This window comes from Salmo salar, chromosome ssa06 (assembly GCF_905237065.1).
Source record: "Salmo salar chromosome ssa06, Ssal_v3.1, whole genome shotgun sequence".
NCBI lineage: Eukaryota > Metazoa > Chordata > Actinopteri > Salmoniformes > Salmonidae > Salmo > Salmo salar.
In genome coordinates, this window is record NC_059447.1 from 16,757,501 (window position 1) to 16,777,662 (window position 20,162).

At 48.8% G+C, this 20,162-nt stretch overlaps 1 protein-coding gene across 3 annotated transcripts in view; it reads right to left on the reverse strand.

Moving 5' to 3' along the window:
- LOC106606419 (ubiquitin carboxyl-terminal hydrolase 22) overlaps nucleotides 1–20,162 on the reverse strand; it is a 100,421-nt gene that overhangs the window by 6,689 nt on the left and 73,570 nt on the right. For all 3 annotated transcript variants that reach the window (XM_045719857.1, XM_045719856.1, XM_045719855.1), the window contains 5 exons: nucleotides 14,065–14,223; nucleotides 8,421–8,547; nucleotides 7,325–7,416; nucleotides 2,862–2,924; nucleotides 1,449–1,598 (listed from right to left, as the gene is read on the reverse strand). In XM_045719857.1, the coding sequence (XP_045575813.1) occupies nucleotides 1,449–1,598; nucleotides 2,862–2,924; nucleotides 7,325–7,416; nucleotides 8,421–8,547; nucleotides 14,065–14,223 (591 nt within the window). The remainder of the gene's footprint in view (nucleotides 1–1,448; nucleotides 1,599–2,861; nucleotides 2,925–7,324; nucleotides 7,417–8,420; nucleotides 8,548–14,064; nucleotides 14,224–20,162) is intronic.

Below are 20,162 nucleotides of genomic sequence, written 5' to 3' on the forward strand. Positions count from 1 at the left end.
CCCTTCTGATAACCAGGTGGCGAATCGCATCTCTGGCAGACATATCAGTGTGGATGACGGATCACCACCTCAAGCTGAACCTCGGCAAGACGGAGCTGCTCTTCCTCCCGGGGAAGGACTGCCCGTTCCATGATCTCGCCATCACAGTTGACAACTCCATTGTGTCCTCCTCCCAGAGTGCTAAGAACCTTGGCGTGACCCTGGACAACACCCTGTCGTTCTCTGCTAACATCAAGGCGGTGACCCGATCCTGTAGGTTCATGCTCTACAACATTCGCAGAGTACGACCCTGCCTCACACAGGAAGCGGCGCAGGTCCTAATCCAGGCACTTGTCATCTCCCGTCTGGATTACTGCAACTCGCTGTTGGCTGGGCTCCCTGCCTGTGCCATTAAACCCCTACAACTCATGCAGAACGCCGCAGCCCGTCTGGTGTTCAACCTTCCCAAGTTCTCTCACGTCACCCCGCTCCTCCGCTCTCTCCACTGGCTTCCAGTTGAAGGTCGCATCCGCTACAAGACCATGGTGCTTGCCTACGGAGCTGTGAGGGGAACGGCACCTCCGTACCTTCAGGCTCTGATCAGGCCCTACACCCAAACAAGGGCACTGCGTTCATCCACCTCTGGCCTACTCGCCTCCCTACCTCTGAGGAAGCACAGTTCCCGCTCAGCCCGGTCAAAACTGTTCGCTGCTCTGGCACCCCAATGGTGGAACAAGCTCCCTCACGACGCCAGGACAGCGGAGTCAATCACCACTTTCCGGAGACACCTGAAACCCCACCTCTTTAAGGAATACCTAGGATAGGATAAAGTAATCCTTCTAACCCCCCCTAAAAGATTTAGATGCACTATTGTAAAGTGGTTGTTCCACTGGATATCGTAAGGTGAATGCACCAATTTGTAAGTCGCTCTGGATAAGTGCGTCTGCTAAATGACTTAAATGTAAATAAGAATGTGTATGGATGGAATCGACCTCTAGAGTTGGGGTCAATTAAATCTAAATTGAAGGCAATCTAACATTGTGTTCAGTAGAGCACACAAAATGTTTTGCAACAACAAGAAATGGAAATCTGTGTTCATATTGGACACGTTCAGGTAGTAGCAGTAGTTGTACAGGTAGTTCTGAACATGACGCGGGTATTGAACCGAAATTCCACATCCAAATCAACTGAGAGTAACTTGACTGAAATGGATCCTCAGGGTTATGTTCAGAGGGGAGAAAACGTTTGGAAATTGATTGAAACCTGGAGGAACTACCTGAACTTGTTCAATAACACAACCTTTTGTTTTCCTCTGAAACAATGTTTTGCCACTGAACACAGTCAAAATATTTTACAACAGAAACCGAATAGTAGTGTTTTTCTATTAGTAGTCCCTCCCTGCTTGAGTCTTTTCTTTCAGTCTGTTTTCTAAAGAAAATGACCGTGGAGTCTGGTGTCTGACGACCCACCCTTCACTGTCCAACACGTCCTTGATGCTGGCCTTTGTGATGATGGCGTCGTCACACTTGAACCACTGGTCCTTGTGTTGGCGGATGAAGCTGGTGTAGTGACCACTCTCCAGGGTGCCCTGGTGGTTCACAACCGCAAACAGAGAATACCTGCTCCACCACAACACACACAGTTAAACAGAGAATACCTGTTCCACCACAACACACACACAGTTAAACAGAGAATACCTGCTCCACCACAACACACACAGTTAAACAGAGAATACCTGTTCCACCACAACACACAGACAGTTAAACAGAGAATACCTGTTCCACCACAACACACACAGTTAAACAGAGAATACCTGTTCTACCACAACACACACAGTTAAACAGAGAATACCTGCTCCACCACAACACACAGACAGTTAAACAGAGAATACCTGCTCCACCACAACACACACAGTTAAACAGAGAATACCTGTTCCACCACAACACACACACAGTTAAACAGAGAATACCTGTTCCACCACAACACACAGACAGTTAAACAGAGAATACCTGCTCCACCACAACACACACACAGTTAAACAGAGAATACCTGTTCCACCACAACACACAGACAGTTAAACAGAGAATACCTGCTCCACCACAACACACACAGGGACAGTGGAGAAGGAAGCGAGGTTGACTTAAAGTACTTTATAACACAGCTGGTGGTATATATTGACTTCACCTGATTATTCTGGCTTCACCTATTCCTCATAGTTTATACATCCATTTCTCTGACCATGTCAACTAGTCAGAGGGACAGTCAATGGCCTTCATCCAATCCATCAAAATAGTCACAGGGACCATGGCCATGAACACACTTGTCCTTACTACTCCAGTCAAACTACCAATTAGAAATGGTACTGTATAACACTGATTCATTTAACCCTGGTAAATGTCTTGGAAAATGAATGCCATTGTAACTGCCATGGATGAGAAAAATGGAGCTACTTTTAATAGTGTTTAAATTGATTTCATTTGGGAGTCGGACTAGGACGCTCCACGCCGTTAGCATTCGCTGTTGCGCTAGAATGGAAACAATTATAATGAAATTAATCTAGCTTTTTTTTCTGTACATCAGTTGTCAAATAAATTACAAACGGCATACAAGGAAACCCGATCAACATTTGAATAAGGTGCTATAGAAGGAGCCTCCTGACTCCTTGTATGCCGTTTGAAATCCTTTCAGCGTTTGTTTTAGCTTGTCTGGAGTGCTTGGTGGGCCATGTTGGCACTTTTTCAGCTATGTTCTTGGTTCCATTGTGCAAGGCAAGCTCAATCAAGCCCAGATCAAGTATTTAAACATCATTTCAATCTTACTTGAACCAGATCTGGTGCTGTTTACTTGGGATATGTTGTTGTTGTTTACCATAACATACTTACTTATTGTCGTTGTTTAATACTTCTACTGTCTGTTGATACTGGCCATTCATCCTGCTCTCCTTACTGTAGAGGACAGAGACACTGTCACATGCATGCTCATATCAAATGACAACCACTACATTGACACGGGACAGTGAGAAGAACATCATCCAACATGTAACAGACACATACATGGTTACATAACAGTCATTCAAATGACAGTCTCACAGTGACGGTTACATTTCTATTGTAGACATTAAGCTGATGCTCTTATACCCTGTGACTTAAAGTGCATTCATCTTAAGGTAGCTGGGTGAGAAAAGCACATATCAGTCAGTCATAGTGAGCTCATGTTTCCTCAACAAAGAGGTTACACAGCAAAGTCAGTGGTAGTAAGAGTGTTAGTTCAGGAGTGACTGTTACTACAATATGTTATGTCACCGTATGAAGTGTTATGAAGGAAAGTTACTATAAACTAGAATTCTGTCATGAGTTTTCAGACATAATACTGTGTCTTGGATTGATTGATTGATTGATTGATTGATTGATTTCGGGGTAAAGCAATTACTCCAGTTTTAAACTATTTAAAAGCACAAAGAACCCCCAGAGGATGACATGAAAGTGTCCCACACATCCACTAGGTGGCAGGGATGTCCTGCATAATAAGCAGACAGACACTCCTATTTCACTCCTATACTCTTATTTCACTCCTACACCAGGGTATAGGATAGACAGTGGGCAGGCAGGGTATATGATAGACAGTAGGAAGGCAGGGTATATGATAGACAGTAGGAAGGCAGGGTATATGATAGACAGTAGGAAGGCAGGGTATATGATAGACAGTAGGAAGGCAGGGTATATGATAGACAGTAGGAAGGCAGGGTATATGATAGACAGTAGGAAGGCAGGGTATATGATAGACAGTAGGAAGGCAGGGTATATGATAGACAGTAGGAAGGCAGGGTATATGATAGACAGTAGGAAGGCAGGGTATATGATAGACAGTAGGAAGGCAGGGTATAGGATAGACAGTAGGAAGGCAGGGTATATGATAGACAGTAGGAAGGCAGGGTATAGGATAGACAGTAGGAAGGCAGGGTATAGGATAGACAGTAGGAAGGCAGGGTATATGATAGACAGTAGGAAGGCAGGGTATATGATAGACAGTAGGAAGGCAGGGTATAGGATAGACAGTAGGAAGGCAGGCTATAGGATAGACAGTAGGAAGGCAGGGTATAGGATAGACAGTAGGAAGGCAGGGTATATGATAGACAGTAGGGAGGCAGGGTATATGATAGACAGTAGGAAGGCAGGGTATATGATAGACAGTAGGAAGGCAGGGTATATGATAGACAGTAGGGAGGCAGGGTATAGGATAGACAGTAGGAAGGCAGGGTATATGATAGACAGTAGGAAGGCAGGGTATATGATAGACAGTAGGAAGGCAGGGTATATGATAGACAGTAGGAAGGCAGGGTATATGATAGACAGTAGGAAGGCAGGGTATATGATAGACAGTAGGAAGGCAGGGTATATGATAGACAGTAGGAAGGCAGGGTATATGATAGACAGTAGGAAGGCAGGGTATATGATAGACAGTAGGAAGGCAGGGTATATGATAGACAGTAGGAAGGCAGGGTATAGGATAGACAGTAGGAAGGCAGGGTATATGATAGACAGTAGGAAGGCAGGGTATAGGATAGACAGTAGGAAGGCAGGGTATAGGATAGACAGTAGGAAGGCAGGGTATATGATAGACAGTAGGAAGGCAGGGTATAGGATAGACAGTAGGAAGGCAGGGTATAGGATAGACAGTAGGAAGGCAGGGTATATGATAGACAGTAGGAAGGCAGGGTATATGATAGACAGTAGGAAGGCAGGGTATAGGATAGACAGTGGGAAGGCAGGGTATAGGATAGACAGTAGGAAGGCAGGGTATAGGATAGACAGTAGGAAGGCAGGGTATAGGATAGACAGTGGGAAGGCAGGGTATAGGATAGACAGTAGGAAGGCAGGGTATATGATAGACAGTAGGAAGGCAGGGTATATGATAGACAGTAGGAAGGCAGGGTATATGATAGACAGTAGGAAGGCAGGGTATAGGATAGACAGTAGGAAGGCAGGGTATATGATAGACAGTAGGAAGGCAGGGTATATGATAGACAGTAGGAAGGCAGGGTATAGGATAGACAGTAGGAAGGCAGGGTATATGATAGACAGTAGGAAGGCAGGGTATAGGATAGACAGTAGGAAGGCAGGGTATAGGATAGACAGTAGGAAGGCAGGGTATATGATAGACAGTAGGAAGGCAGGGTATATGATAGACAGTGGGAAGGCAGGGTATAGGATAGACAGTAGGAAGGCAGGGTATAGGATAGACAGTAGGAAGGCAGGGTATAGGATAGACAGTAGGAAGGCAGGGTATATGATAGACAGTAGGAAGGCAGGGTATATGATAGACAGTAGGAAGGCAGGGTATATGATAGACAGTAGGAAGGCAGGGTATATGATAGACAGTAGGAAGGCAGGGTATAGGATAGACAGTGGGAAGGCAGGGTATAGGATAGACAGTAGGAAGGCAGGGTATATGATAGACAGTAGGAAGGCAGGGTATAGGATAGACAGTAGGAAGGCAGGGTATATGATAGACAGTAGGAAGGCAGGGTATATGATAGACAGTAGGAAGGCAGGGTATATGATAGACAGTAGGAAGGCAGGGTATATGATAGACAGTAGGAAGGCAGGGTATATGATAGACAGTAGGAAGGCAGGGTATATGATAGACAGTAGGAAGGCAGGGTATATGATAGACAGTAGGAAGGCAGGGTATATGATAGACAGTAGGAAGGCAGGGTATAGGATAGACAGTAGGAAGGCAGGGTATAGGATAGACAGTAGGAAGGCAGGGTATAGGATAGACAGTAGGAAGGCAGGGTATATGATAGACAGTAGGAAGGCAGGGTATATGATAGACAGTAGGAAGGCAGGGTATAGGATAGACAGTAGGAAGGCAGGGTATATGATAGACAGTAGGAAGGCAGGGTATATGATAGACAGTAGGAAGGCAGGGTATATGATAGACAGTAGGAAGGCAGGGTATATGATAGACAGTAGGAAGGCAGGGTATAGGATAGACAGTAGGAAGGCAGGGTATATGATAGACAGTAGGAAGGCAGGGTATATGATAGACAGTAGGAAGGCAGGGTATATGATAGACAGTAGGAAGGCAGGGTATATGATAGACAGTAGGAAGGCAGGGTATATGATAGACAGTAGGAAGGCAGGGTATATGATAGACAGTAGGAAGGCAGGGTATAGGATAGACAGTAGGAAGGCAGGGTATAGGATAGACAGTAGGAAGGCAGGGTATAGGATAGACAGTAGGAAGGCAGGGTATATGATAGACAGTAGGAAGGCAGGGTATAGGATAGACAGTAGGAAGGCAGGGTATATGATAGACAGTGGGAAGGCAGGGTATAGGATAGACAGTGGGAAGGCAGGGTATAGGATAGACAGTGGGCAGGCAGGGTATAGGATAGACAGTAGGAAGGCAGGGTATATGATAGACAGTAGGAAGGCAGGGTATAGGATAGACAGTAGGAAGGCAGGGTATACGATAGACAGTAGGAAGGCAGGGTATACGATAGACAGTAGGAAGGCAGGGTATACGATAGACAGTAGGAAGGCAGGGTATATGATAGACAGTAGGAAGGCAGGGTATATGATAGACAGTAGGAAGGCAGGGTATATGATAGACAGTAGGAAGGCAGGGTATATGATAGACAGTAGGAAGGCAGGGTATATGATAGACAGTAGGAAGGCAGGGTATATGATAGACAGTAGGAAGGCAGGGTATATGATAGACAGTAGGAAGGCAGGGTATATGATAGACAGTAGGAAGGCAGGGTATATGATAGACAGTAGGAAGGCAGGGTATATGATAGACAGTAGGAAGGCAGGGTATATGATAGACAGTAGGAAGGCAGGGTATATGATAGACAGTAGGAAGGCAGGGTATATGATAGACAGTAGGAAGGCAGGGTATATGATAGACAGTAGGAAGGCAGGGTATATGATAGACAGTAGGAAGGCAGGGTATAGGATAGACAGTAGGAAGGCAGGGTATATGATAGACAGTAGGAAGGCAGGGTATATGATAGACAGTAGGAAGGCAGGGTATATGATAGACAGTAGGAAGGCAGGGTATATGATAGACAGTAGGAAGGCAGGGTATATGATAGACAGTAGGAAGGCAGGATATATGATAGACAGTAGGAAGGCAGGGTATATGATAGACAGTAGGAAGGTTATATTCCATGCCCTGAAGGTGGAGGATGGAGAACACACAGCGTTCATACACACATTATTTTATAGTGCGGGAGCACGAGGAGTGAGGGTCTTATATTTCTAAACCAGAGCTTAGATCTGCAGTGTGTGTGTGTGTGTGTGTGTGTGTGTGTGTGTGTGTGTGTGTGTTACCTCACCTGGAAGCTATGAAAGGTGTCATGTCCAGCTCTAGAGGGAAGGAGACATATGTGGTGATCTTCCTCCTCAGTTTGGCAGAGTGTTCAAACCGCTACACCCCAGGAGGGAGGAGGGAGAGAAGGAAGAGAGGAGGAGGAGGGAGAGAAAGAAGAGAAAGAAGAGGGGAAAGAGAGAGACGGGGGGAGAGAAAGGAGAGGGGGGAAGAGGGAGACGGGGGGGAAGAGGGAGACGGGGGGGAAGAGGGAGACGGGGGGGAAGAGGGAGACGGGGGGAAGAGGGAGAGGGGGAAGAGGGAGAGGGGGGGAAGAGGGAGAGGGGGTGGGGTAGAAGGAGAGCAGAGGGGGAGGGAAGAGAGAGACATTATTGAGACTCCTTCCTGATCTTCTTGTCATTCTGAAGGGAGGGATTACGTGTGAGAAATAGAGAGCCCTGTTAGACTAGAGCCCTGATGGTAATCCCGTGTAGCTCAGTTGGTAGAGCATGGTGTTTGCAACGCCAGGGTTGTGGGTTCGATTCCTACGGGGGACCAGTACGGAGAGAAAAATGTATGAAATTCATGCATTCACTACTGTAAGTTGCTCTGGATAAGAGTGTCTGCTAAATGACTAAAATGTAATGTAAAATGTAATAGATGGATCAGTCTGAAGAGAAAAGATTCCCACGTTCAGCATAGTCCTAGGAATATTAAAAAAAGCTTATGTATGGCCCCCCATACTCCATAAATAAAACGTGTAGAAGACTGAGTGTGTGAGACTGTGTGTGTATGTATGTATGTGTGACTCTCTGTGTGTGACTCTCTCTGTGTGTGTGTGTGTGTGTGTGTGTGTGTGTGTGTGTGTGTGTGTGTGTGTGTGTGTGTGTGTGTAGTGACAGTAATGAAAGGCAAATCTTTCCACACACAAAACATTCTACCAGTAGTTATAATAGGGATCTATAAGCATACAGTGAGAATGCATTATGTAACATATTTTCATATATTCATAATATATTATTATACTTCAATATATGATATGTTCTTATGTTGTTTTTCAATAGATTGTCCTTAGTGGTCATGGCTGGCTTCTTGTGATTGGCTAGGAGCAGAGAGAGACTCACTTTGAGATGGAAACATGCCACGATGGGGAGCTTCTTCATCGTCAGCTGTTTGGTGGACTCCTGGTAACTATGGCAACCGCCACATTTGATTTTGGCACTGCTTCCTAGATGCTCAGGCCGAGTGAACCTGCAGAAAGAGGGAGTGGAATATTAAGAGAAAGAGTATGAGGAGAGAGAGGGGGAGAGAGAGAACGAGGAGAGAGCGAGAGAACGAGGAGAAACCACGAGGAGAGAGCACGAGGAGAAAGCGAGAGAGAACGAGGAGAGACCACGAGGAGAGAGCGAGAGAGAACGAGGAGAGAGCACGAGAGAGAACGAGGAGAGAGCGAGAGCGCACGAGGAGAGAGCGAGAGCGCACGAGGAGAGAGCGAGAGCGCACGAGAGCGCACGACGAGAGCGAGAGCGCACGAGGAGAGAGAGAGCGCACGACGAGAGCGAGAGCGCACGACGAGAGCGAGAGCGCACGACGACAGCGAGAGCGCACGACGACAGCGAGAGCGCACGACGAGAGCGAGAGCGCACGACGAGAGCGAGAGCGCACGACGAGAGCGAGAGCGCACGACGAGAGCGAGAGCGCACGACGAGAGCGAGAGCGCGCACGACGAGAGCGAAGCGCGCACGACGAGAGAGCGCACGAAGCGCCGCGCACAGGCGAAGCGCCACGCAGCGACAGAGAGCGCCGCAGCGAGGCGAAGCCACCGAGAGCGCCGCGCAGAAGAGCGCCCTGACGCAGGCGCCACACCGAAAGCGAAGCGCACCGACGAAGGAGAGCGCCACGACGAAGAAAGCGAGAGCGCACGACGAGAGAGAGAGCGAGAGCGCACGGACGAAGAGAGAGCGCAGAGCGCACGACGAAGAGAGAGCCAGAGCGCACGACGAGAGAGAGAGCGCCACGAGCGAGAGAGAAAACCAGAGCGCACGACGAGAGAGAGAGCCAGAAGCGCACGACGAGAGAGAGAGAGCCAGAGCGCACGACGAAGAGAGAAAGCCAGAGCGCACGACGAGAGAGAGAGAGCCAGAGCGCACGACGAGAGAGAGAAAGCCAGAGCGCACGACGAGAGAGAGAAAACCAGAAGCCCCGACGAGAGGACCGCAAGCGCCACGGCGAGAGAGAAGACCAGAGCGCCACGACGAGAGAAAGCCAGAGCGCCTGACGAAGAAAACCGCAAGCGCCGACGACGAGAGAGAGAGCCAAGCGCCGCAACGAAGAAAACCAAGCGCCACGACGCGAGAGAGAAAGCCAAGCGCCACGACAGAGAGAGAGCCAAGCGCCGGACGAGAGAGAGAAAACCAGAAGCGCCCGACGAAGAGAGAAAACCAGAGCGCACGACGAGAGAGAAGAGCCAGAGCGCACGACGAGAGAGAGAAAACCAGAGCGCACGACGAAGAGAAACCAGCGCCCGACGAAGAGAGAGAGCCAGAGCGCACGACGAGAGAGAGAGCCAGAAGCGCCCGACGAGAGAGAGAAAGCCAGAGCGCCCCGACGAGAGAGAGAGAGCAGCCGCACGACAGAGAAGAGGCCAGAAGCGCCCGACGAGAGAGAGAGGCCAGAGCGCACGACGAGAGAGAGAAAGCCAGAGCGCCGACAGAGAGAGAGGCCAGAGCGCACGACGAGGAGAGACAGAGCGCACGACGAGAGAGAGACGCGAGCGCCCGACGAGGAGAGAGCCAGAAGCGCCCGACGAGAGAGAGAGAGCCAGAGCGCACGACGAGAGAGAGAGAGCCAGAGCGCACGACGAGAGAGAGAGAGCCAGAGCGCACGACGAGAGAGAGAGAGCCAGAGCGCACGACGAGAGAGAGAGAGCCAGAGCGCACGAAGAGAGAGAGAGAGCCAGCGAGCACGAAGAGAGAGAGAGAGCCAGCGAGCACGAAGAGAGAGAGAGCCAGCGAGCACGAGGAGGGAGAGAGCACGAGGAGGGAGAGAGCACGAGGAGGGAGAGAGCATGAGGAGGGAGAGAGAGCATCGAGGAGAGAGAGAGAGCATGAGGAGGGAGAGAGCATGAGGAGGGAGAGAGCATGAGGAGGGAGAGAGCATGAGGAGGGAGAGAGCATGAGGAGGGAGAGAGCATGAGGAGGGAGAGAGCATGAGGAGGCGAGAGAGCGCGACAGCGAGAGAGCGCGACAGCGAGAGAGCGCGACAGCGAGAGAGCGCGACAGCGAGAGCGAGAGAGCGAGAGCGCCGGAGAGCGAGCGCACGAGAGCGAGAGAGAACGACGAGCGAGAGAGAGAGAGCCGACGAGAGAGAGAGAACGCCCGGGAGAGAGAGAACGCACGAGGAGAGAGAGAACGCACGAGGAGAGAGAGAACGCATCGAGGAGAGAGAGAGAGCATCGGAGGAGAACGCCACGAGGAGAGAGAGAGAACGACGAGGAGAGAGAGAGAACGCACGAGGAGAGAGAGAACGCACGAGGAGAGAGAGAGAACGCACGAGGAGAGAGAGAACGCACGAGGAGAGAGAGAGAACGCACGAGGAGAGAGAGAGAACGCACGAGGAGAGAGAGAGAACGCCGAGAGCACGCGGGGAGAGAGAGAGACGCACGGGAAGAGAGAGCACGCGGGGAGAGAGAGACGCACGGGGAGAGAGACACGCACGAGGAGAGAGAGAGCACGCACGGGGAGAGAGAGAGCACGCACGGGGAGAGAGAGAGCACGCACGGGGAGAGAGAGAGCACGGGGAGAGAGAGCACGGGGAGAGAGAGAGCACGGGGAGAGAGAGAGCACGGGGAGAGAGAGAGCATGGGGAGAGAGAGAGCATGACAGCGAGAGAGCATGACAGCGAGAGAGCATGACAGCGAGAGCGCAGAGCGAGAGAGCTGACAGCGAGAGAGCGACGCGAGAGAGCACGGGAGAGCGAGAGCACGGAGAGTAGAGCACGGGGAGAGTGAGAGCACGGGGAGAGTGAGAGCACGGGGAGAGTGAGAGCACGGGGAGAGTGAGAGCACGGGGAGAGTGAGAGCACGGGGAGAGTGAGAGCACGGGGAGCGAGAGCATGGGGATAGAGCGAGAGAGCATGGGGAGAGAGCGAGAGAGAGCATGGGGAGAGAGCGAGAGAGAGCATGGGGAGAGAGCGAGAGAGAGCATGGGGAGAGAGCGAGAGAGAGCATGGGGAGAGAGCATGAGGAGAGCGAGAGCATGGGGAGACAGCATAAGGAGAGCCGAGAGCATGAGAGCGAGGGGAAGGGAGAGCATGGGGAGAGAGCATGAGAGCGAGAGAGCATGGGGAGAGAGCATGAGGAGAGTGAGCATGAGGAGAGTGAGAGCATGAGGAGAGTGAGAGCATGAGGAGAGTGAGAGCATGAGGAGAGAGCATGAGGAGAGTGAGAGCATGAGGAGAGCAGAGAGAGCGAGAGAGCATGAGTGAGAGAGCATGAGGAGAGAGCGCGAGAGAGCATGAGGAGAGAGAGCATGAGGCGAGAGAGAGAGCATGAGGCGAGAGAGCATGAGGCGAGAGAGAGAGCATGAGGCGAGAGAGCATGAGAACAGCATGAGGAGAGCATGAGGAGAGAGAGCGAGAGAGCATGAGGAGAGAGCGAGAGAGCATGAGGAGAGAGCGAGAGAGCATGAGGAGAGAGAGCGAGAGAGCATGAGGAGAGAGAGCGAGAGAGCATGAGGAGAGAGAGCGAGAGAGCATGAGAGCGAGAGAGCATGAGAGCGAGAGAGCACGAGAGCGAGAGAGCACGAGAGAGCGAGAGAAGCACGAGGAGAGCGAGAGAGCGAGCACGAGGAGAGCGAGAGAGCGAAGCACGGGAGAGCGAGAGAGCGAGCACGAGGAGAGCGAGCACGAGGAGAGCGAGAGCACGAGGAGAGCGAGAGCACGAGGAGAGCGAGCACGAGGAGAGAGCGAGCACGAGGAGAGCGAGCACGAGAGAGCGAGCACGAGGAGAGCGAGAGAGAGAGCGAGAGAAGCGAGAGAGAGAGCGAGAGAGAAGCGAGAGAGAGCGAGAGAGAACGCACGAGGAGAGCGAGAGAGAGAGCACGAGGAGAGCGAGAGAGAGAGCACGAGGAGAGCGAGAGAGAGAGCACGAGGAGAGCGAGAGAGAGAGCACGAGGAGAGCGAGAGAGAGAGCACGAGGAGAGCGAGAGCACGAGGAGAGCGAGAGAGAGCACGAGGACAGCGAGAGAGAGAGCACGAGGACAGCGAGAGAGAGAGCACGAGGAGAGCGAGTATGAGCATGAGGAGAGCGAGAAAATATGAGCAGAGAGTATGAGGAGAGAGAGAGAAGGGAGAGAAAGGGGTGGAAGAAGAGAAAAGAGGGAAGATAACACATACAGAGGGAACAGAGACATAAAGTAGAAACACACTGAGTGTACATAACATTAGGAACACCTTCCTAATATTGAGCTGCACCCCCTCAGAACAGCCACACTTCGGCAGGGCATGGACTCTACAAGGTGTCGAAACGGATGCTGGTCCATGTTGACTTAAATGCTTCCCACAGTTGTGTCAAGTTGGCTAGATGTCCTTTGGGTGGAGGACCATTCTTCATCCACACAGGAAACTGTTGAGAGTGGAAAAACCCAGCAACGTTGCAGTTCTTGACACAAACTGGTACGCCTGGCACCTACTACCGTACCCCGGATTCACCTGGTCAGTCTATGTCATGGAGAGAGCAGGTGTTCCTAATGTTTTGTCCACTCAGTGTATAAAGAAGAGACAAATACAAAGACAATAGAATGTGTTTGTAGTGATACATAACAGGTCAGTTTCCATGGTTACACTGCAAGAGGCCGCAATATAATGCTAAGCAGCGACCAGACCACGCCTGTCGATGGAACAGTGAAGCCAACTGTTTTCTGTAGGGAGGAGGCCAACACTGATGGTCAACGATGTGACTGAGGACTGATACTGTTCATCAGCCAGAGAGAAAGACTTCACACACTGCAGCATATGTTCCCAAGGCAAGGACCCCAGGAAGAATAGCTGCTACTTGGCAAAAGCTAAACGGGGATCTGAATAAACCAAAACAATCCAACCTCCACACTAGCATACCACTAAGAATGCGTGCCCAATACATTGCTTCATTCCCAGTGCTATGCTAAGTGTGGCTATTGGAACAGACCCCAAGTGTGTATACTATAACAGTGTTTTCACCCCTCAGAATCAGCCCTGTCTGTGCCTTTAAGAGCCATGCTGCAGCAACCAGGCTGTGACTGGTGATGAAGTACAAGAAGAAGAGAGAGGAAGTGAGGACACAGGTAACAGAGGTGATGGAAGATAGAGCAAATTGACATTCATTAAATTACAAACAGACAGACAATTCAAAAAACAAATCCAATTTTGATAAACTCTCATATCTACTGGGTGAAATACCAGTGTGCCACCACAGCAGCAAGATTTGTGACCTGTTGCCACAAGAAAAGGGCAACCAGTAAAGAACAAACACCATTGTATATAGACATATCATTTGAAATGTCTTTATTCTTTTGGAACTTTTTTAAGTGTAATGTTTACAGTAAATGTTTTATTGTTTATAATCCATTTCACTTTCTTTGGCAATGTAAACATGTGTTTCCCATGCCAATAAAGCCCCTTAAAGTGAAATTGAGAGAGCATACTATGTGTATGGTAGCCCATATGAAGAGAGGAGAGAGGGACAGACATGGTGAAAGACCTGGGGACGGACAGAGGTTTAGTGTGCTCTACCTGCGTAGACAGTCTGTGAGCGTGGTGGCCCCTGAAAGGTGGCTCTCTCCGTTGACCGTTAAGCCGTCTCCCCCGGGGCTAAGGGGCCAGAAGGGAGTGGATGAGCCTGGCAGGTCCAGACTGATGTCCCAGAATGGGTCTATCGTGGTGGACACACCGCTAGAGAGGGGAGGGGAGACAGTCAATGAGATAGATCGTGTGTGTATGGGTGAGTTATGGAGGTAATAAAGACTGGTGTGTGTTATTAGTAGTCATGGGAAAGGGTGATAGATGGCCATGGTTTATAAGCTTTTATCCACACTCTGTGTGTGTGTGTGTGTGTGTGTGTACACATACATTCTGTTGAGCCAAGCGCACCAATTTGCAATTCAATCGAGTGTTAAAGATAGGTGGTTTTAGGATCAGAGAATATATAGGTGACACACACACACACACACACACACACACACACACACACACACACACACACACACACACACACACACACACACACACACACACACACACACACACACACACACACACACACACACACACACACACACAGAGCGAGAGCGAGAGGAAAAAAATAGGGCTCACACAGTATCAGTGTTGATTAGTTATTGTAGGGCTATTACCACCGTCTCCGTCCAGTAGGGGGCTAAATTTTCATTTATTTATTTAACCAGGTAGGCTAGTTGAGAACAAGTTCTCATGTACAACTGCGACCTGGCCAAGATAAAGCAAAGCAGTGCGACACATAACATATCACCACCGTCTCTGTCCAGTAGGGGGCTATATTTTCATTTATTTATTTAACCAGGTAGGACAGTTGAGAACAAGTTCTCATGTACAACTGCAACCTGGCCAAGATAAAGCAAAGCAGTGCGACACATAACATATTACCACCGTCTCCGTCCAGTAGGGGGCCATTACCACCGTCTCCGTCCAGTAGGGGGCCATTACCACCGTCTCCGTCCAGTAGGGGGCCATTACCACCGTCTCCGTCCAGTAGGGGGCCATTACCACCGTCTCCGTCCAGTAGGGGGCCATTACCACCGTCTCCGTCCAGTAGGGGGCCATTAACCACCGTCTCCGTCCAGTAGGGGGCCATTAACCACCGTCTCCGTCCAGTAGGGGGCCATTAATCACCGTCTCCGTCCAGTAGGGGGCCATTACCACCGTCTCCGTCCAGTAGGGGGCCATTACCACCGTCTCCGTCCAGTAGGGGGCCATTACCACCGTCTCCGTCCAGTAGGGGGGCCATTACCACCGTCTCCGTCCAGTAGGGGGCCATTACCACCGTCTCCGTCCAGTAGGGGGCCATTACCACCGTCTCCGTCCAGTAGGGGGGCCATTACCACCGTCTCCGTCCAGTAGGGGGCCATTACCACCGTCTCCGTCCAGTAGGGGGCCATTACCACCGTCTCCGTCCAGTAGGGGGGCCATTACCACCGTCTCCGTCCAGTAGGGGCCATTACCACCGTCTCCGTCCAGTAGGGGGCCATTACCACCGTGTCCGTCCAGTAGGGGGCCATTACCACCGTGTCCGTCCAGTAGGGGGCCATTACCACCGTCTCCGTCCAGTAGGGGGCCATTACCACCGTCTCCGTCCAGTAGGGGGCCTATTACCACCGTCTCCGTCCAGTAGGGGGCTATTACCACTGTTGGAGGGTCTGACTGTGGTTTGGGTAGTTAGCCTTATTTAGGTATAGCATCTAATCATGTAGTTCTGGAGTGAGTGAGGTAAAACAGAGATTATTCCTTGTAAGTATAATGGACCCAAGCCATGAGCACAAGCTGCAAGTAGACATAGTGAAGAAGTACTGTAGCTAAAGAGCTAACCATTTACATTTACGTCATTTAGCAGATGCTCTTATCCAGAGCGACTTACAGTCTCCTGGTATACGACAGGTAGCCTAGTGGTTAGGGAGTTGGACTAGTAACTGAAAGGTTGCAAGATCGAATCCCCGAGCTGACAATGTAAAAATCTGTTGTTCTGCCCCTGAACAAGGCAGTTAACCCACTGTTCCTAGGCTGTCATTGTAAATAAGAATTTGTTCTTAACTGACTTGCCTAGTTAACCTCTATGGGCTAGGTGGGACGCAAGCGTCCCACCCGTGGTGCACTCCATCAACAGCAGGTGCATTTCAAGAGCGGCAAATTTGAATCCAAATAAATGTCAAAATTCAAATTTTTCAAACATACAACTATTTTACACCCTTTGAAAGATAAACATCTCCTTAATCTAACCACGTTTTACGATTTCAAAAAGGTTTTACGGCGAAAGCATAAATTTAGAGTATGTTAGGACAGTACATTTACAAGAGTTGTGTGTAATGTTGTGCCAATTCAAAGACAGGCGTCACCAAAACCATAAAATCAGCTAAAATTATGCACTAACCTTTTACAATCTCCAACAGATGACACTCCTAGGACATTGTGTTAGACAATGCATGCATTTTTAGTTATATCAAGTTCATATTTATATCCAAAAACAGCGTTTTACTGTGGCGTTGATGTTCAGGAAATCGTTTCCCTCCAATAACCGGCATTCAAGTCAGCACCACAAATTAAATAATTAAAATTAGAAAACATTGGTAAAATATTATATTGTCATTTAAAGAATTATAGATTTACATCTCTTGAACGCAATCAACTTGCCAGATTTAAAAATAACCTTACTGGGAAATCACACTTTGCAATAATCTGAGCACTGCGCCCAGAAAAATACGCGTTGCGATACAGACTAGCCGCCATGTTGGGGAGATCTAAAATCGAAAATACTATGTAAATAATCCATTACCTTTGATTCTCTTCATCTGATGTCACTTCCAGGTATCACAGGTCCATAACGAATGTAGTTTTGTTCAAAAAAGCTCATCATTTATGTCCAAAAATCTCCGTCTTGTTAGCACATGATCTAAGCCCGCCGGACTTCACTTCATGAACGAGGGGAAAAAATATATTTACGTTCGTTCAAACATGTCAAACGTTGTATAGCATAAATCATTAGGGCCTTTTTTAACCAGAACATGAATAATATTCAAGGTGGACGAATGCATTCTCTTTTATAACGTATTGGAACGAGGGTACCCAACATGAACTCGCGCGCCAGGTGTCTAATGGGCCATCATCGTTCCATGGCTCTTGTTCGGTCAGATCTCCCTCCAGAAGACTCAAAACACTTTGTAAAGGCTGGTGACATCTGGTGGAAGCAATAGAAAGTGCCAAAATATTCCTCAGCCCCTGTGTTTTTCAATGGCATAGGTTTAAAGGTAATACAACACATCAGGTATCCACTTCCTGTCAGAAAATGTCTCAGGGTTTTGCCTGCCAAATGAGTTCTGTTATACTCACAGACACCATTCAAACAGTTTTAGAAACTTTAGGGTGTTTTCTATCCATATATAATAAGTATATGCATATTCTAGTTACTGGGTAGGATTAGTAACCAGATTAAATCGGGTACATTTTTTTATCCAGCCGTGCAAATACTGCCCCCTAGCCCTAACAGGTTAAATAAAGGTAAAATAAAAAATACTGGAGCTAGCCCTACGGCCAGGTATTCTGGAGCTAGCCCTACGGCCAGGTATTCTGGATCTAGCCCTACGGCCAGGTATTCTGGAGCAAGCCCTACGGCCAGGTATTCTGGAGCTAGCCCTACGGCCAGGTATACTGGAGCTAGCCCTACGGCCAGGTATACTGGAGCTAGCCCTACGGCCAGGTATACTGGAGCTAGCCCTACGGCCAGGTATACTGGAGCTAGCCCTACGGCCAGGTATACTGGAGCTAGCCCTACGGCCAGGTATACTGGAGCCAGCCCTACGGCCAGGTATACTGGAGCCAGCCCTACGGCCAGGTATACTGGAGCCAGCCCTACGGCCAGGTATACAGGAGCCAGCCCTACGGCCAGGTATATAGGAGCTAGCTTCTGTGTTGAGTCATGACTGTCCTGATCAGGTCAGGGTAGAGGAGACCACCACCCTACAGATTATCTCCCAAAACCCCAACAGAGGAGGAGAGATCTAGGGGTCTGAAGATGTGGGGGTTTTATGACCCCTCACGCCATAATAAACCTTAGGCCACTGAGAAATTCCTTTGTCCTCTCACTATGGAGAACTGGCCTCAGAACATTAAAACATGCAATAAAGGGACTTTGGAACAATGGTTTCCATCAGCCACAATGGTGGTCATGACGAGAGGTGGAAAATGTATGTAACTTTTGAATTGTTATTAAAGGTTAAGAGATGACGTTATTATGAAAATATTGTACCTTTAAGAGTTTTCCCAGTATATGCCTGATGTTTATACATTGTACGTTGTGTGGAAAATATCCAAATCAAAGAGAATGTTTTGGTAAAGATGAGATGTGAAGGTAGTGTCTAAAATAGGATTTTAGTCAAATCTAGGCCTTGCCCCTTTACTTGGTCCGCCCAGAGAATTGCCCTAAAGGCGGTTACGCCCACTTTTGACCCTAGGGTATAAGACAGGAGAGTGAAGAATTAACATAGGAGACTAAGTGACCCCAAGCTGCAGCTAAGGTCCAACAAAGTCAACGAACCCCAAAACGAAACACAAGGTTGAAGACAAATAAATATTTTTCTACACGAGCTACGGACGAGTAGCTGTGTCTAAGCGGGTGAATTCAAGCCGAACCACACTCTCCATTGAATCGTGGTATATACACCGTTCGAGTCCGAAGCTGTGAGCTCTGAGCGACAGAGCTGTCTGTCCTCAGAAGACCCCTTTCAGATCAAGGGCGAGGGATCAGACCACTTAGCCAAGAAGGACACTGACATCGTGAGGACAACCAGAGAGTTGAACCGGAGAAGTGCGTCATTGAGAAGCCTAAACGACACACGCGGAGCTTCCCACCTGAGACCTCCAACACGTAATTACATCATTATATTCTGACCCATAAGAGCGGCAGTTCGGGGCAAGGCTAGGTTTAAATAAGCATGGCTGACAAATGAACCCAAATGTATATTTCTCTCGTGTACTTTCTTGATTTCTCTCTCTTTTAAATCCCCATTTTGGGTAACACGCGCCATAGTGTGTTGGCCCGTTATACTAAGTCTACTACTAATATCTAGACTGTGTTTTGTGTATGTGTATTTTTATCATCATTTTAGCTTGCTAGTAAATAAATAATCAACTAAGATTGGTGTGGTAAACTCATTGGTGAAGCCCGGGTCCGTGCAGATTCCCGGATTATGCGACGTTCAGAATGAGACTGTAGAGGAAATTGATTAATTTAGCAACTGTTGTAAAATCGATATTCTGATATCCTTTGAGTTAATTTGGGAAATAGAAACTCAATCAAAATACTGTTCCCAGGGTGCCCCAGGTTGATGAGTTAATAATTGCTTGATTCATCGCTTAATTCATTTAATCACGCAATTATAAACCGTTAATCATTCGATGAGCAACAGTCGTCACATTAACAAATACCAACGTCACGACATATGGCGCCCCCTGTGAGGAGTCTAAGATAGGACTAGGCCGCACTGTTGGGTTATTCCATATCAATTGTGTAGCAAGATACATACATTCCATCAATAGCTATAGGCAGGACTAGTGCGCGAGAGAAGTGTGTGTGTCGGTCCATTTCACCCAGATACTGGTCGGAATAGAACGACCCCGGTTGTATATCTGACCAAAGCAGTGTGAAGGGGGGTCTACTGAATGCTACGAGCTAGGACATATGTACCAGCCGATGTAGGCATTCTGAGAAATAATACTCGTTGGGCCTAACGTAGTGTTATTTCTGTCGATCGCTTTCAGGAGTGATCTGACTCGGTCATAAGTAATTCCTAGAGCAGAGGACATATGAGCCAGCCATTACGGAAATTAGAGTAGATCTATTCGTTTGACCGAAGCGAAGTTATTATCTCTCTACCTCTCGCGTTTGGTAAACGGGAAGAGGTTAAGGGTTGAACGTGAGACGTCACCAAGTAAACCTGTTCACTTGTTGGAGGGAACTTCCCTTGTGCGGCGAGGGGGGAAACCCCGCGCAAGGAAAGCTAAGCATTGCGCCAGATGCTAGGCTAACAAAGGGGTAGCAGCCATTTTTGTTTTCCTCTTTGTTCATAGTGAATTCCCGCGTTAGGCAGGAA